The sequence below is a fragment of the Drosophila subobscura genome, chromosome O (genome assembly GCF_008121235.1).
Source record: "Drosophila subobscura isolate 14011-0131.10 chromosome O, UCBerk_Dsub_1.0, whole genome shotgun sequence".
NCBI classification, from domain to species: Eukaryota; Metazoa; Arthropoda; class Insecta; order Diptera; family Drosophilidae; genus Drosophila; species Drosophila subobscura.
This window is the reverse complement of record NC_048533.1, coordinates 8,605,729-8,623,819: the sequence shown is the minus strand read 5'-3', so window position 1 is coordinate 8,623,819 and position 18,091 is coordinate 8,605,729. Positions and strand designations below refer to the sequence as shown.

General features: G+C 42.2%; 1 protein-coding gene across 1 annotated transcript; it reads right to left on the bottom strand.

Moving 5' to 3' along the window:
* Window positions 1–955: 955 nt before the first annotated feature.
* LOC117898079 (mucin-5AC) lies at window positions 956–17,839 on the bottom strand. Its single transcript, XM_034807257.1, has 6 exons — window positions 17,083–17,839; window positions 11,307–11,932; window positions 6,429–6,663; window positions 5,203–5,888; window positions 4,713–4,818; window positions 956–1,592 (listed from the first exon to the last, which is right to left on the bottom strand). Exons 1-6 carry the CDS (start codon window positions 17,156–17,158, stop codon window positions 1,303–1,305), a joined length of 2,019 nt encoding a protein of 672 aa, XP_034663148.1. The 5' UTR covers window positions 17,159–17,839; the 3' UTR covers window positions 956–1,302.
* Between the last annotated feature and the right edge of the window lie 252 nt (window positions 17,840–18,091).

Sequence of the window (18,091 nt, the reverse complement as noted above, 5' to 3'; positions counted from 1 at the left end):
ATATTTAACAAACTTGTTCACAATTCCGAGGCGAATGTTTGAATATTTGAGTTGGTCCGCAGACCGGACCCAGGACCATGTATGTGTTGGCATGAATATTTCCAGTACAAAGAGGGAGATACATTTCTATTTCGCTTACCCTTTTTGGGGTCTACAGATATCTCAACTAATTTACACATTTCTACGTCGTTGTGCTGTACGAGATTATTATTCAGTGTGAAAATTGAGAATTTTCCAAAGAAGTTAAGCAACTAAAAGCAGTTTCTAATTCCATTGAAATTGTATTTTATTTATTTTTCATCTCACTTATTTGTAATGGCTTAAGAATTATTGCAAACACTTCATTTGATTTCATTTCAATTGGCATTGCAATTTCATTAAATTTTGCGTGTGCCTTGGCATTTAATTTTAATTTTATGATGCTGTACATCACGTATACGCAACGTTGCAGAAAACTCCATTCAATTTTGTTTATTTTGTTGATTAAGTTTTTGTTTTACTTTTTTTGGGTTTGGCTGCGTCTAAAATTGTAGTAAGTCTTTTATATACTAACTAATGTGTACATGTAGTTATTCTTTTGGCTTTCTTCGGTTATATAATTAGTTGTGTGATGAATGCATGGCCTCTGTCAACAAACCGCAGTACGAGTATAATTCGCCTATTTACACAGTATTTATCATATATTCTTTAGGTTTTAGTCTTGAGAAATCAGAGCTTTATAATAGATCCAAAGTTATACATACATATTTACAATTTATAGTTTAAAGAAACTCATCGAAATATTAAAGAAACAAACATTTTACTTTTAATTTAATTATGTCTCTTATTCAAGGTTAATTTTAATATATTTATGAATGAAGTTCTTAAATTGTATATTTCATATTTCCTCTCTAGAGCAGTTCCTTTGATTTATATTCATGTTGTTCAATATATTTTTTTAGTATTTTTAGTTTTCTTTAAAATTAAATATTTTACAACCATGGCGGATTCCAATTGATACAAAATCAGTAAAATAATCTTAATTTACGGGTTAAACTGTGCCTGCTATTTACACAATTCTTGCGAATTGTTTATCGAAATATGCGATATGCCTTGAACCGAAAAATGTTTCTTAAACATTCATTTACACACACACGGCAAAAGAATATTAATTGTATATTTTTTAATATTATTCATGGAGCTATTAATGTATGGGGATGAATGTCTGTTTGTTTTTTATTTTCGGAGGATAATACATCGAGTAAAATCTTAATTCATAGCCTCATTTATAGCATACAATTCGAGGTCAGCGGCACCCTCCACTCAGGTCTTATCCTCTGCCACTTGTGTGCCGCTAATTGAGCGGCAGACCTGGTCTATGTCCGTACCCAGAGTCCGCCCACTGCTGCTTCGGAGACAGCTGATGATGGGTGTCCTGGTTGCGGTGGCTTTGTTGGCTCTCAACTGGCAGATTTCCATGGCCAGCACAAATTTAATAATCCACAAAAGTGTCAGAAGCGATGAAACATTCCGCCAGTGCAAATAGCCCCGACATCCAATTAGCACTCTCCAGCTGACGCTCCCCGACTTAATGGCAGAGGCAGAATATTCACCTGCAAAAATGTGAAATCAGAGCGGAATACAGGTGAAAAGTTGTTCAGAGAGGGTACAAAATGTTGCGGTTTTCGCGAACCAGCATAAGTCCCACCGACATAAACAAAAACTAATTCAATAATTACACTAGAATCCAACCAATTTCCCCTTGCTGAGCCCATCAGAATCAATTTCTAGGCTGTACATGAATCCATGCTGACACCTAGCCTCTATATTCGATTGGGCAAATAAAGTGCCCATTGTAATTAAATATTTCCATTGCAGAATTGAATGGCAAACACGAGTGGGCGATTGTGTATGCTTTCGAACTTTATGCATGGCTAATATGTCTGATGGGTTTTTGTGCCGTTCGCGTAAAATGCGCAAAAACCCAAATATTTAAATTGCATAAACATGGCCACGCAATGAACTGAAAGTATTAGAGCAAATAAACCCGATTGGCACGTGTGCATGATCATGATCTACAACCACATCGTTAGAGACAGGGTGACAGGCAGTGGATTATATACGATAAATTAATTTGGAGTTTTATTGAAACCAAAAGATAAATTTATCTTAACAAGAATATAGGGCAAACGTTTTCTATGTAATGCCATAGTATCCATTTCTCAGGAAATGTATAGATATGTACAGTGTAAGGTTCTGGAGAAACGGAGTGTCAGAAAAATTACCACAATTATGCCAAATGAATAATTATGTTGGTCGTTATTTTCCTCACAGCTATCCAGACACCCCTCGAGTACACCCAAATATCAATTACCATAACCACGTAAGCGACTACAAAATCAGGCGAGTCATCGAAAAGCGAGACTAAAAAAATAAAGGCGAGCTGCAAAAGCGTTGTGCATTGCGGTGCGGTGCTCGACAAATATGTACGAAATTATTTATTTAAAATAATTAAACTTGAATAATTTTAAACGGCAACCGCACTCTGACATTGCCACTCCATAGATGAAGACTCCCAGTGGCAGGAGGCAGGGGAAATAAGCAAATTAATTATGCCACATCGAGTGGAAGGAGAGGCTGGGCTAGGATGGACTCGCTCTTGCTGATTTAATAAATCACAGAGAGGAGTGCAATTAAAATAAAAATCCCTGAATAAATAAATGATAATATCATTAAGTTATTAATAATCATTTGTCATGACGGCAACGGCTGCAGCAGCAGCACCAGCAACAATTGCACAATGCCACAACCATTGTGCCACAGAAATGACATTAAGTTTATTAACCTTTGGCTCTTGCATACAATCCATGTATGTAAAATTATATTAAAATATAAAAGTACATCAGGGGGCGGCAGAGCAGAGGCGCTTTTCCAGCCTGCAATTTCGTTATACGCTGGCAGCCTGCCACTCCCACCCATCCGAAAACACCCACACATATCTCTACAGCATTGTTTTTCATTATCCAGCGGGATTTAACATGTTTTCACTCATTTGCACCGACTTAATAGGGGAGAAAAAATAGGGTAGAGTGAAAAGCTGGAAGCTTTTCCTTTATCTGTGCCAGTTAGTCGAATATTAAAAATACATTAATTCATTGTTATAAATGATATTTGTTGTCTCCATTACAATGGAGCAATTTTGCAGCAAATTAAATTGTAAATTGAATTTTGAAAAAATGCAGAAACATAAATATGGAGTGCAGGGCTGTTGTTTGCCCTTTCTGGCCTAGACATGAGGACCACTTGACACCTCCTGCTCTCCTGTCATGTCCCTTCCGTCACTCGAAAGTCTCCCACTGTGAGGGCAGCATTTTTATGGCCATTATTTGTAACCTGGCAATTGTCACCGAGTCTGGTAGGGTAGAAGCATGTATCTGTCAGTTGCTCCTGGCCGAAAACGAATCCGCTCTTGTCCTGCGTCAGGTGTCATCAGTCACCATCATTCAGAATCTGTTTTGTTGGTTTACCTCTCAGAGCTAGTGCCTCTCTGAAGAGTGGGGATTGTCAGCTCTTAAGTAGCATGCTTCAAACAACAAACGACAGTAGGACAAAAAAGTGAGAGAGGAACACATGTCAAAGTTGACAGGAAAGAGCAGGAACAGGATCAGAGTACAGAGCAGTAACAGAAACAGTAACAGAATCAGGAACTTTTTCTGCAATAGGACCCACAACAGTGAGCTAAAAGGAAGGCCAAAACCGATTTAAATACAAACGGAAATTTGTGGGAACCAAGAGACAAACTAGACCAAACGGAGCGACAAATAGAGCAGCAAACAGAGACAACCAGACAGACTCTGAGAGGGATTGATATCCAGACAGATGGCTAACTATTTAGAGACGACATTTATAGGTCAGTCATCGCCATCTCCGTCTCCAGCGTCACGGACATTTACCTCGGCATCACTGTCATTGTTGTCACCGTCCTTGGCTCATGCTCCAACTCGAAATGGAGGGAGGACATTGTTGTCCTACTGCTCCTGTTGCCCGGCGGACATTGAGCAAATAACGCAATTGTGGCCATTTTCGAGATAACAATAAAACTGCAACCATTTCGTTTCGTTTCGTATCGTCTCGTCTCGACCCGTTGTCTCGTTTCGTTTGGTTTGGTTTGGTTTTGGTTTTCATTTCGTTTCGTTTCGCTGCCATTGTGTTTGCCATTGTAGGAAATTGTGTAAACAGAATAAGAACCCCTCCAAATAGCCAGCCACAGTGGTTGTGAGGCCCGGAAAAGCCTTCATCCAAAATGGTGTAACCTTTTAAATGAGTTTTTCTGTATGGCAATTGAGAGTTAACAAACTCCTTGAAGTGCATTTAACGGATATACTTAGCTACTTGCGTCTGTATCTGAGCTTCCAAGACATCTCGGCGAAAGTCGGTACATCTTGTTTGTTAAATTTTCTGATATTTATATTATTTAATATAGATATCACCAAGGATTCGAAGAGACTACAGCTTTTAGGTGTTTCTATGTTAAAAACTTCCTAATCATCCCCAACCACTGTGCTCAAATTTCGCGAAAATCAAAAGTCAAACCAAACACAAACGTATCCGAATAAAATTCAATTAAGCTAAATGAAAACTTAATTCAATTCGCAAAGCCATACAGAAAACAGTTAAGGCATACCCCAGCCACTCCCCTATAGATATATAGCCATCCCATAGTGTACCCTTACCGTTTAGCACATGGAGCACAATGGTGCGGGGCGCACTGTTCGAGGGGCTGCAAGTGTAGTTGCCGGAATCCAGCTTCACCACCGCCGGAATGATGAGAGAGGCCGTCTGAAAAGGCGCACGGATACGTACAGGAAGACACACATACATACATATATAAGTGAACAATTTATACATATTTATTATTTATTATTCAGTTGTCGAGACAGTTGTCAGACAAAGGAACGGGTGAGTTTCGTGCAGGGTGATAAAGAGAGGGATGGGGGGGTGTTCTTGTGCAATTTTAAAAACTATAATTTGACAAACGTTGACAATAAGCATTTAATAATAAAAATGATATTACCTTCCACGCACCCACGCCAATTTTCGTAATGAAAAGGCATTTAATGTGAAAATGTTCACAGGGCAGGAGAGTGGGGCAAGTGACTGCTAAGTGTGTGTGGGACAGAGTGTGGATGTGGGGGAGTGGCACAAATGTGGTAAGCCACTTACCGTTATCTGTTTAATGAAACTGCTGCTTGGCAGCATTGTTGTAGTCGTCACCGTTGTTGTTGCTGCCACCTCTTCTGCTGGCGTTGCCGTTTCTGTGCTTGGCAGCCAAGTGGTTGTTGTTGCTGTGGTATCTGCAGTGGATGCAACACCATCTTGTGCGGTGGCTGTGGATGCCAAGGTGAGCACTGAGGCGGCTGTCGTGGGTGTGGCAGGCCCAGCACGAGCACCAGGCGCCAGAGATGTTGCAACATCGACTCCTCCATCAGCAACTGCCGGGGCCGTTGTCAATTCACTGACAGCTCCACTCCCTGCCCCGACTGCAGCCACATCATTCAGGGATATGGCATCTAATATATATGAGCGGGTTATGGTACCTAAACCATTAACCGACTCCGACGGTGTTGCGGCTCCTGTTGCTGCCATGGTGGTTGTTGTTATCGCTTGAGCCGTGGTTGTTGTAGTGGTTGTTGTTGTCGTTGTGGTGGTTGCCACTTCCGGTGGCAGATCGATCCGTTCAATTTCCGTACGCCAACCGCGACGATTATGCAAATAGATTTGCTTCTGATTGTAAAACCAATTAATGAAAAGCGGCGGCTCCAGTGCCTGGCTAATTATGCAACGCAATTTCACTTGACTTCCGGCCTTCACATGGCGCGTCGACTCGCCAATTAATTCGGTTTTCGGCTCTGCATTGAGAGTGGGATTGAGAGGAAAGACACATACATACATATATAGAGAGTGGTTCAGCGGAAGGACAATCACTCACAGACAGCCTCAAAGTTTGTCTCGGCTCGCAAGTGCAACGGTCATTGATTTATTGTCTCTGTCATTGAAGATTTATAGGTGAGGTCAGAGTTCTGATTTTGATATCGGGTTTGGTTTCGGTTTCGGTTTTGGTTTCGATTTCGTCGAGGCCAATGGGTCAATGGAATGTTTGAGCAGCGGTTTTGATGGACTGACAGTGGCGAGAACTCAGTGCTTAGTATGTACATAAGTCTCTTGTTTACCAACTCCATAAATATAAAAACTTGCTAGAGCTAACAGGGAATCCAATTGGATTATTTCTTAATGATCTTGGCTTGAATGCCTCTCCGAGTTTTACGAACCGTGAAGGAACGGTGGATAATTGCTTTAAGGTCTGAATTCTTATTACAAATTGAGATGGGCTAAGGCTGATATAAACAAGCTATGACTAAGGACATCGCTCAGTCCCCAACCATACTCACCCACAATCCTTAGGTGAACAATAGCACTGGCCTTGGGCTCGGTGGAGACCTGACACTCGTATGTGCCTTCATCCTTGACCTGAACGTACTTGATCTGCAATGACCACCTCTCCGGATTGGGTGAGAAGACCGACTGGAAGCGCTGATCCGCGATGAACGTGGTCTGATCCACCGTTAGAATGTGGCCGTCCCGCATGCGTAACCAGGAAATGGGTTTCTTTACCAGCTGCTTGACCTGCCCAATGACAAAGAAAATGTACTTTCAATTCGAAGTTCGGGTTTCAGTTTTTGAAATTAATTCAATTATCCGTCTTTGAGCACACACACCACACCACACACACAGAGCAATTCAAACAGTAAATCCCAGCTGTCCGAGACCCCGAAGCAGGAAGTGGATGATGATGATGATGTCAGCAGAACTTTGTCTTGTTTGTGCCGTAACCACCTCTCAGTTCAGAGACTCCTTTCACATCCACCTCTGCCCTGGGATAGCTCTGGGGTAAACGTTAACAGAAGGATAGGAGGGAGAAATTGTTGGTTAAGGAGGGTTTGGAGGGTCTGGAGTATGGGGTTGGGTTTAGGTTTAGGTCAATGAGAGGACGGTAAACAGTAACGATAACAAAACGTCGATTCATTTGTGTCAATAATGGCAATAATAATTTAGTAGCAATTTGTCGGAGGAGCCTCCACTTCGCTCAACGAAAACAAAATAATATAAATGAAATACGGTCCAATGAAGGGGAAGACGAAGTCTCTCCGCACCTTATCATGGATTCTTGTAGCAAGGATATGCCCCTACCTTACATGAATAGACGTTATCTTACGGGCACTGAGAGGTATTCGACTAATTACACTGAGGGAGCTCCAACCTGCCAGATATGATTATGATGAACAACGTCGTCAAAGTGTTCTCTCAGTGCATCATAATCAATGGAGTGGGTGTCATTGTGGTAACTGCCCAAAAGGAAGGAGTCTGACGAATCGTGACAGAGGCAAATGACAGTCTTTGAACCACTGCCATCAACTACATTGTCGGTGTCAGGGTCTGGGCCGGGGCGCCGGCCCGGCCCGGCCCTCCCAGACAAGAACTCCGACGTCGAGGACGACGACGATGGTGACTACGACAACGTCATGATTAGATACCATAATCATTTGGGTTTTATGTCCCTGTTGTTGGTCTTATTGTTGTCGTGGCTGTCGCCATGGCAGTGGCATAGGGGAGTGAATGTGGCATGTCTTGCCCCTCCAGGCACCATTCCAATTGTTATTGCTGTTAGAGCACGTGCTGTCAAAAACTATCCTTTCTAAATGAATATGAACATCTCCGCTTGACTGACAAATCATCTTAACACAAATGAGCCTCCTGTCATCACCTGAAAGGAAACGACAGGAATCATCAAAGGAAATCGTGAGATTCAGCCAAAAGATTGCCTCCTAATCTTATTTTTAAGAGGACAATGGGATTTACGTAACACAGTGGCACATTTAATTATTTTCCATTCAATAGGTAGATAGATACAATTAAATACACTTTCCAACGTCTCTCTTTGAGTTCCACTGATTAAATCCGGTACGTTGTCTGAGTTGGCCACCTATCGAAAGCCAAATCGAAAAATCATTTGATCGCAGCCACTGTGCAGAGGACACAAGAGAGAGAGAGAGAGTTTATTAAATTTTGCCACGGCCACGGACTCTTTGCAGTCTCAGGACATTATTATCGAGGCTCAGCATCGACATTATACTCGGTATTAAGTGAAGATGCTTATCCAGTCAGAAGGCAGGCAGCCAGCCAAGTCAGGAGACTTCGAGTACGTGGCAAATGTAAGTAAGAGACCTGCCCCAGGCGGCACTGGAGATGCCTCTGCCTTAGTCCCTGAGGCTAGAAAATGTCCCTGTGTGGCACTGCCACTGGCTTTGCAGAGGACTCCTTCACTCCTTGCCACACGGCCGTGGCATTAGCTAATTTAAATTTTCGCTGTTTGGCGTAGATTGTGCTACAGTTCGCCATAAAGTGATGGCCTCTGTGGACGGCTTATCAAGATGCCCGAGATGTTTGCCATTGAAATATTGTTAATTAGTTTTAGACTGCAACTCAAACTGTGTCACTTCCTTGATGTCACAAGAACTCTTGACTGAAACTCTAGGCAATGTCGTAGTCGTTGTCATGGCAATAGCCATACCCATATCCACGGCCATATCCTTGTCTCGTTTGGTTTTATGTTGCCTCTGGTGTCGTCATCGTCATTGCCATCGCCATCGCCTGCTTTGGTTTGGTTTGAGGCCCTGTCTGCAGAGCATCGTTTTCCATCACAGTCGAGCAGACAACAAAGTTTGCTCATAACATTGCGAATTTTCGTCTAAACTTGTTTGCAAATAATTTCTTTTATTTTGTTGGTTCTTCAGTGCACGGTCTTCCTCTTTCTTTTCACACAACAATACACCTCAAAGTGCCTGCCTTCATATCCTTAGCAAAAACAGAACAACAACAAAAATTGGAGAAACAACTTTTCGCTGACTTTGCCAGAAAAAAGAAAAGAAAAGTCTGAATGACAGAGGGTTCCAAGAGATGGAGAGATGCCGTCGATTCTGGGTAAAAATATTCAAGTGCTCGCAGGCAAAGAAATTTTTTGGGGTTGCCCTTCTTTTTTATTTTCTGTATCGTTTCGATTCGTTATTTTTTGTGCGGCTCCTCTTTGTGACGCCCACGGTCCCGAAATGTATTATTAATTGATTAGGTTTAAGCAGATTTGAAGATTATTTCGGGTATATAAATACATATAGCGTAGCAGCGCACGATGCCGATATGCCAGCAGCCAAAAAGCGAGTGAACGTGTATGTGGGTGCGTTCAAATTATCTGATAAATATTTTATGATAGATTGTTTTTTGCGGGGAGGCTTGGAAGTGGAAAGAGCTTGGCGCTGAGGGGCAGATGCACAGCTATGGGGAATTCGATTTTAAATAGGATTTCAATGTTGAGTTTATTTCCTTTTGAATATTTGCAGTTGACAATATAACCAGTTTTGGGGTGTCGAAATTTTAAAATAAATATCTTTTATTTGCAAAGAAAACAAGCTCAATACACAGGTAGTTTGCCAACAAAATAAAAGATCAAAGTAAGAGCCGAACATTTAATAAAATGAAACCCTACAAATGTCCATATCCTTTTCCGTGACCTCCTTTGCCTTAAAGCATGCAGCCAAATATTATTATTTAGTCCTGATGACTTTGTATTTCTTCAACAATATTTAATATCAAACCATTTCCATGAATTTTGCCACAATTATTGAAGCAATATCATTTTTCCATTTTCTGGCAGCCATAACAATGAATAAGGGAAAAACGAAATCCAAAAAATAATGTTGATAAATGTATTTGACTTCAAAGGTGTGCAAATACAACTTTTTTGTGCCTGCCACACCCCTGCAGAGTTGCATCTTTTAATTAACTAAACTAAACCAAGCGCCTGCCTCCCCTGCTCCCTGCTGCTTTTCCTTTACACTTGAGTTCATTTGAATAAGCATCAGCTGAGAATATACCCAGTTTTCTGTTTGAGCATCTGCAGTTGTCAGCTAGATGGAATATTTATTTCTTCAACTTTAAGTTCTACAAACAGACACTTGCCAGTAATTTCCTGGCCAAACAGTAACCAGAAGCAGCAGCAGTAGTGTTGCAGTGTGGCAGTGGCATCCAGCAGCGCCAATTATAATTTGCAATGCGAGACGCGGATATGCGGATGCAGCTGTGGATGCAACTGCGGATGTGCATGCGGATCTGAATCAAGCAGGCACAGCGCCAAGGAGCGAGTGAGTAACTAAGTTATTAGCGGATGCCAGAGCAGCTCACTCGAACTACCCACTCTGGCTCCCTCCTCCGATTTGTGCGTACATAAACACTTATATATTTCAGACACATACATAAATGTACATACATACGTATATATCAGAGTAGTGCCAACTATTTGGGTCATCCTTTTTGAGCAGCTTCAAACAAAAACAACAAAAGAGGATGGATTGACTCGCAGAAGCATCAGATACCCTTTCGGAGCCATAGTTTCAGCGTAAAGAAACGAAAATTTCTAACACTTTAAAAATTTAAAAATGGTTTTTTCCACCGAAAAAAATATCCATACCAAAAGCATGGATACTATTAAACTGGCTTCTGATCAAAAATGTGAGGTATAAGATGTAATCTGCTCAGGTTTCTATAAGCCCTTTGGAAGGGTATAATGTGTCTTCCGCTGCCTCTGCCACTTGAACTGCTTGTGTATGCCCTTTGGCCAGGGCGTGGCAGCAGCAGCATCCACATCGGCATCAGCATCGGCATCAGCATCCACATCGGCAATTTCCGGTTTTGTTTTCCCTCAGTTCCGACAGCGGCCAGCGTAAATTAGTTCAAAGCGCTAAAAAGTTGGAGCCCGGCGGAATGAGAAAAAATTGAAAGCGGAAGTCGGGCCAATCGATGGCACTTCCCATAGTCGGTCGACCCGCTCCACCCTCAATCGCGATCCATATACCAATTGCTACCCCAACCCGGAGGCCTGATTGGGCAAAGGAAAGGAGGTCCTGTATAATCAGCTGCTTATTATGAATTATCAATGATTAATAAAAAATGTTTAGCAAATATTTTTGCAGCGAACAATTCGCTGCTAAATAAACAGAGTAGAAAAGAGTTTTCCTTGGCCTGGCTGATTGAATTTTCAGGGAAATTCGTGCCCGACTCCACCTTTGTTGATTCCCCTCTAGAAATTTGTGAGCCATTGATTGGGCTCTTGCTTTGCTCTTGCTATCAGACCCGTTGCTCGCTTCTCATTTCAAAGCCGAAACCCAATCAGTAGTGAAATCTAATTGAAGGGAATGAGATCATGGAAGGGAACTTACGTTGCAGGGCAGATAGGCATGGGTCCCGGCCTGGCTAATTATTGTCTGGTAATCATCTATTGTTGGCGGCGGCTTCAGCGTGGTTGTTGCCACTGGCCTGCGTGTTGTTCTCCTTGTTGTCGTCGTTGTTGTCATTGTCGTTGTCGTTGTTGCTGGCTCTGTTGTTGCGGTGGCAGATGCATTCGCAGAAATTCCTACTGCTGTGCCCGCCATGGATGTGAATGTGGATGTGAATGTGGCATTGTTGTCTCCGTGTGTGATTCTATAGATGTTCTCCGGCAATTGCTGCTGCTGGATGTTCCGATTGCTCATAATAAGATTCGCCTCCAGGGCAGCGGTCACAGTGGCCATTGTGGCAGTGGCTGTGGCTTGCTTCGATCCATTGTTGCTAATGTTATTAATGATGACATCGTTGGCGGCAGGAGGAGCTGCATCCAAAGCTGCAGCTATTGTGTTCCCAATTGCTGTGCCCCCATTTGCCTGGGTCATTTGCGTTGTCGCCGAAATTAATGCCGGCGATGCCTTAGCTGTCGCCTCGCGCTTTGATTGAGTTCTTTGAAATGTCTGGCCATTTATTTCGCTGCTCTTAAATATTGAAGATGGCTCAGGCCCCTCCCCGCTGGCAGCTGAAAGATACACAAAAAAAGGGAGAATAAATAGATTGTGAGTGCAAATTAATGACTTAGTGTTTTGCTTAAGGTCTTCGCTTTTGAGGGCCTAGATATATTTCAAACGCCTTGATCCCCATTTATCTGGAGTGCAGGCCAACAACAATTAAAACGATTTACGGCCTTAGAGAGCCTTCGAGCATTTCTGTTCAATAAATTAATCTTCAGTGTAGGCCTGCTCCCGCACAATAGTCTTTAAGTCAAGTCTTTGGGTGCGGTATTGATAAATTAAACGAAATTAATTAGCTAATTACGATCTGGTACTCGTATTGATTGAATGGGGAGTCAGACTGCAAACAATAACGTCTTCTCGTCCTTTAATAACCAAAAATCAAACTCTACCAGCAAGCTGTTAATTGGGGGATTACAGTCGGTGAATGGTAGCCTAGCAGCCCCCCGGTTACAAGGCTACACGGAGTTCCACAGAACTCAAGGATACCGAAAGGTAAGCCCCCGCTGGCATATGGCGGGCCAATACTTCCCTAGAAATTGCAATAAAATATATGTATGTATATACTCGTATGCGAATTGGCCATAATTTATGCACCTATGACACTTGTTAGCCTTGCAACCATATCGAGGGCTCTTTGTCTGCTACACGGATGCAGATTCGAGCTGTGTATCCTCCATACACATGCAGCACGTAAATTTGCCAAATTGGCGCCATAAATTTCACCAGAAAACTTTTCCGAAAGTCAATGATAGAGCGAAGGAGCGGAAAAGGGTACAATTTTTGGCAGCCTGTAGATAAGAAAGTTAAGCAAAGGTTCTGGCAATGCTTTTCTTGAAATTTAATTAAAATTGAGTGCAATTTTTGATTTTCCGAGCAAATAAATGGCACAACCGGTAGATGCGTAACTTTCTCTAAATCAATTAATTAAAAGGGATCGGAGCAGGCAGAGAGATGGATCCCGGTAATGATGGGGTAGAGAGGAATATTTAATTGTATTAAACATTTTCAGCATTGGAATTAAACACGCGCCTTAATCGCAACTTTCGCTTAATCAACTAATGAACAGCGATCACAAGGCCATTCACAACGATATAGAGAAAGGGAAAGTGCAAGTGAAAGTGCTCTCCATTAACCATTGAGCCATGATGGGAAAGGGAGAGAATCCTAATCAAGTTGAGCATTTCGTTGTGCTCAAAGTAAATACAAAACTCGGAAAGCCTCCTTTAACGAGCCCCAGCCAAGTCGTGCGTATATCTATGTCGGGGTTCCCTCTCGCTCTTTGTCTGGCAGTCTGCAATTCAGCGAGTGTGGCTGTAGCTGTGGCTGTGTGGTGTGCTCAAGTGTGTTTAAGTGTGTGTGTGTTATCATGTTTTATGTTTATGCTTCGTGTACGTGCAATAAAGATAAAGCGATTCCATATAAAAAAGTTTTTAATTGCCTGCACTAATGATGCACTGCAGCCAACTTGATTATAATAAAGTTGCAAAAATTCCATTTCCCTTCGAGGACAGTGGGCCAAGTATAAGATAACTAAGAGTGAAAATTCGGATAGTTCTCGTAGCCTATTCCTGAATGCCGTTAGATGTATAAAGTTATATGAGATTAAAATAAATCATTTTATAGGACACTTTTTTAATATGTTAAATTAAATACAGCAACTTATTTAAGCTTATGGTTTTGAAAAATTAAAGAAGTCACACCTAGGACATACAAAAATGTACAACAATTAAGTTTCATCTTCAATATATCCAAAATGGATCGACCTAAGATATCTATTCTGACCACTAATCAACGTTAGACATCCCACTGTTCAGAACTTCAACTCATTTGCCCACAAAACACATATAAAAACCAACAGCTGTCGACACCAAGTCCAAGGCAGCACAGAAGGGCCAGAGACAGAAGGCGGAACAGTGGGGTGTTTGGAAGGGGGCGTGTCAGCCAGCGATGAATCAAATCAAAACAGCGTAAAAAAGTGCAATAAAACAGGAGGATTACTTCGGAGAAATACCCTTAGACCGGGTGGGAGCCGAGGGAAAATGAAAACAAAATAATAAACTGAAATTATTAAGAAAAAAATTATCATTTAGGACAGTGGCAGAGAGAAGAGAAAGGGAGAAGAGTAGACGACACTTGGGGGAGCCTTATAAAAATTTGCTTAATGTTTGTGCGCCAAAAAGAGAGAGAAAAACGAAACAAACTAAAAAGTTGTAAAAACACACACGAACACAGCCACACCACTGTAAAAACAAATTGTGCGCAAAGTAAAATATAAAATCAAAATAAGAAAGTAAGAATGAATTCCAGGAAGACCTTCCAGATACTCTTACATATGCAGAATTCTCTTTTTTTAGCTGCTCAATTATAAAGCGACTTGTCAGATTTAATATACAGACAAATACAGGTAGAGGCAGTTCCTTCTGCTATAATATATGCACTTTATAGGGTCAGAAATTAAAGCTTTCCATCAGTTCAAAGATATGTTTAAAATCATATTACCCCTATGAAAGTATATATGTATATGTATACGAAATTTTAAGAGAGCATAGAGTGTGGTACTAGCCAGCCAGAAAGAGGGAAATAAAGTCGAGCACTTGACGGAGGATGGAGAAAAACTTGCGTAATGAGCCTCGACGGCGAGCAACTGGGGAAAATAGAGGGGGAAACTCACACATAAAATGAGCCTCATCATGCAGAATTTCATTGACTCGACTGGGGGCAAAAGCTGAGTGGCAAAGCTACCGAACAACTTGAGAAGGAGCTCTGTGCCTTTCTCCTTCTCTCCAGCAAAATTAACCCAGCAGCCCGGCTCAAGTCCCGCGGGCATTTTTAGGCGAAGTGTTTTAATCAAACGCCTGTGTACACTGGTCCGAGGAGCATAGTTCCTCCGCCTCCACCATTGTTGTTCTTGAGTACTTGGTTGTTATTGTTAAGGATTCGTTATTGTTAGGGTTACAACAATCAACAAAAATAACAGCAGTAATAACAAGAGCTATGCGAAAAATCGCAGCTGAAAAGTTAAAATGTTCCACAAAATGATTGTTTTTAATTGGGGGAGCACCACAAACTCGATATGACTGGGAGGGAGCCTTTCTTTCAGTGTATTCTCCCAGCAGGAGGGCTTTGAATGATGTCTCTCTAAGGTCCGTGCCGGTTCTGACAACATTTCGACACTTTTCCTAATTATGATGGGCATGTTGCCGAGATGATGAGCCTAATGCTGATGATGATGATGGAAATTGGCTTAACCCCAAGGCACCACATCCCGGTACGGCCATAATCTCTCCTCAACACTTCAATGGGACTCCACTCCACACCGCACTCGACACGATGCGGACACGACAGGACACTCTCATCAAAATGCCGGCCTAGTTTCGTGGCACCCTCTGGCGAGGCAGGAGTACGGAGGCAGGCCAGAACCAGAACCGGGCCGTAACTTTGTGTAATAATTGTTGTTAAGCGTTTAAGTCGGGGCGTGCCACTTTGGCGGCTAACCGCAAGGCATCTCGTGGGAGTATAACCCGAGACTTGAGCAACTTATCGCTACCGCAAGGCTAGCCGGCCAAAAAGCCAACAAAATACCAATAAAGGAGCTATGGAGAGGGGGTCGAGAGACAGAAAAAAGAGGAATGGAATAAGTAAGCAAAAGAGAGAGGGTCTACTGAAGTCTGAAAGAGGGAACAGTAAGTATAGAATAAGTGAGTGAGAAACCGGGTCTGCGGTTGATCTGGGTACAGGCTTTCGGGTCTGGGCTCTCAAGGGTATGGGCCTGCTCTCCAGACTTGCTTCACTTTTTGTTACAGTTCCTCAATGATGGTGCTCAACTGGCCAACAGAATTTGATTAAACAAAAGTAAAACTTTTTAACTTTTTTTTCGCTCTTTCTCTCTTGTTATTCTGATTGTTGTTATTATTCGTTCAATTGCCGGAATCTCCCCAAGCGTTTCGCCCATCACTTTCATGGGCAAACGAATCGAACAAACAAAATAGGGTTAGAGGGCCATCGCCAAAGGATACGGGAGCTCGGGGATAATCAAAGTTTCAAGCTTTTAACGCAATTTAAAGCATCCACAGCCACACCCATCATCGCTCACCCATCGCTCGGCCTTGCTCTGCAGTTTTTTCACTGCACTCGAACTTTTTCTATTGCACACAATAACAGTGGCGGCGAGCGGGGCATTTGGGGGCGGAGACCGTTTGATCGAGTTTGGTTCATTGATGAAAATGTCGAGAGTCACTTTCGTTATGCTTTCAACCTCCCGTACTTTTAGTTTAGCAATTTGTGCCTTTTCATGTTGACATTTTGATTTTAATTACCTTTCTCTCTCCCGTTGCGCTTTCTCTCTCTGTGCTTTTTGTTTGCTTAACATTGCAGCTCGAGGACTCCCTCAAAGGGCTGGGTCCTTATGGGTACTCTTTTTAATTGTGAAAGGTACAAGTTGGTAACAATTTGGCGATAGTTTTTGAGTCATTGAAAGGGATTTGAAAGCAGCTTTAAATAAGTAGGTACATATGTACATATTCAGATTGTCTACGAATTGCTTGCACTTCAGTGACTGTATTATGTCGAAGTCATTTTAGAGAATTATAGACAAAGGTAGTCTTCCAACCGAAGTCTGAAATCATTTTTATATTCCCCCTTTCATCAGAAGAAAATAAATTTACTCTTTTGGAAGAATAAACCTCAAACGGTTGAGGAGATATAGCTTATTTCGCATTTACTCCCCTGAAATTTACCCACACCCACATTTCAGACAGAAACAGCTTACATTCTTCCTTCCATAACTCCGGCGCACAAATTCCCACATAATTTAAATTGACCCCCAGACAAACCAAGCAAAAAAGCCCGAACAATGCCTAATACCCATGTCCTGCCCAAGCTCCCGTTCGCCAACATACAGTGCCTGCTGAAATATGCACAAAGGCCGAAGATACGAGTACACACGGCAGCAAATGCTTTAAATTCACCCGCAAAATGCTTTTAAGCCGCGCATATCAAATTGTTTTTCCAGAAAAACATGATAAAAAGATTCACAAAAAGAGAGAGAGAGCGGGAGAAATGTGCCAGAGAAAGTCAGCGAAAGAGAGTGAGAGAAAGTAATTTAATATGCGACAAATGTATCGTGAAAAATAATTTCATATTTGACGGAGCTTACCCGGCAAACAGACGAGCATCGCCATAGCCATCGCCGAGAGGAGGATCAGGCCCCGTCGCATCGTGGCCAACTCCATTTAAATGCCAAGCAAATTGATAATCCTTGCACTGTGACACGCTGTGTCTGGGAACGCTCTACGTCCCGCGTGCTGCGTTCCGTGATTCGGGACTTTCGATTCTCGTTTCCTTGGTTCGTGGTTGGAGTCGAGGAGTAGTGGCTGGGATTTGTGTCTCCTTGGCCAGCTAAATGCGCTTTAACTGGGTCACATCGGCTGTCTGGCTGCTCTGGAGCTGAAGCTGAAGCTGTCACTAAAGCCTGTGCCAATTTATCCTCCGCATGGGGCTCTCGGGCCCCGGCAATGTTCGTTATCGTTGTGGCTGTTGTTAATACTGCTTATATGCCTTGACACGAGCTGCAGCGATATCTTCTTCTCCCACTGGGTTCTTTGGTGCGCAAAATCGCATGGTTAACATATTTTCAAATTGCGCTTGCACGCGGTAAGCTTTCAGGGATAATCTAACACAACTAAAAGCAGAAAATGTGCTAGAGACCTTACTCAACAACGTGGCCATTTTTAAATATTCTACCACTGAGCGTCCGCCGAGCTGGGGTCATGTTCTATGTTCTATCTTCTAACATTCTCAGGGTCCTAAGTCCCGTGTCCCAGTTTATGGCCAACGTTTCTGTGCCGCGTCCTGTTTTGATATGTTTGTGTAAGTTTTGGTTGGCTAGGGCCATGTGGGCACACTCTTGGCATTTGTTGCCCAACCATTTTGTTCCCACCTATGGAAAATCTCTTGAAAATCTCTGGCAAACCACCAAAAAAAAAAGATAACTCTCCAAAATGGGATGGGCAAATGGGGTAAAGTGTGGATTCATTAAATTAATCCTTTATGCAAGCATTACAATTTCTTTGAAAAGGTTTATATAGTTCACAGAGCTAATACTAACAGATCTACCAGAAATCGAGGAACTATTGAGTAAAATACCTGAGTAAAATATTACTGGT

Excerpts from the sequence above, each read along its gene's own strand:
- LOC117898079 (XM_034807257.1), bottom strand. The coding sequence starts at position 17,158 with ATGGAGTTGGCCACGATGCGACGGGGCCTGATCCTCCTCTCGGCGATG. Across the intron at positions 6,664-11,306 it reads ATGCCTATCTGCCCTGCAAC|GTCAAGCAGCTGGTAAAGAA; the intron begins GTAAGTTCCCTT and ends GTCATTGGGCAG. Across the intron at positions 5,889-6,428 it reads TGTTCACCTAAGGATTGTGG|AGCCGAAAACCGAATTAATT; the intron begins GTGAGTATGGTT and ends CTCTCAATGCAG.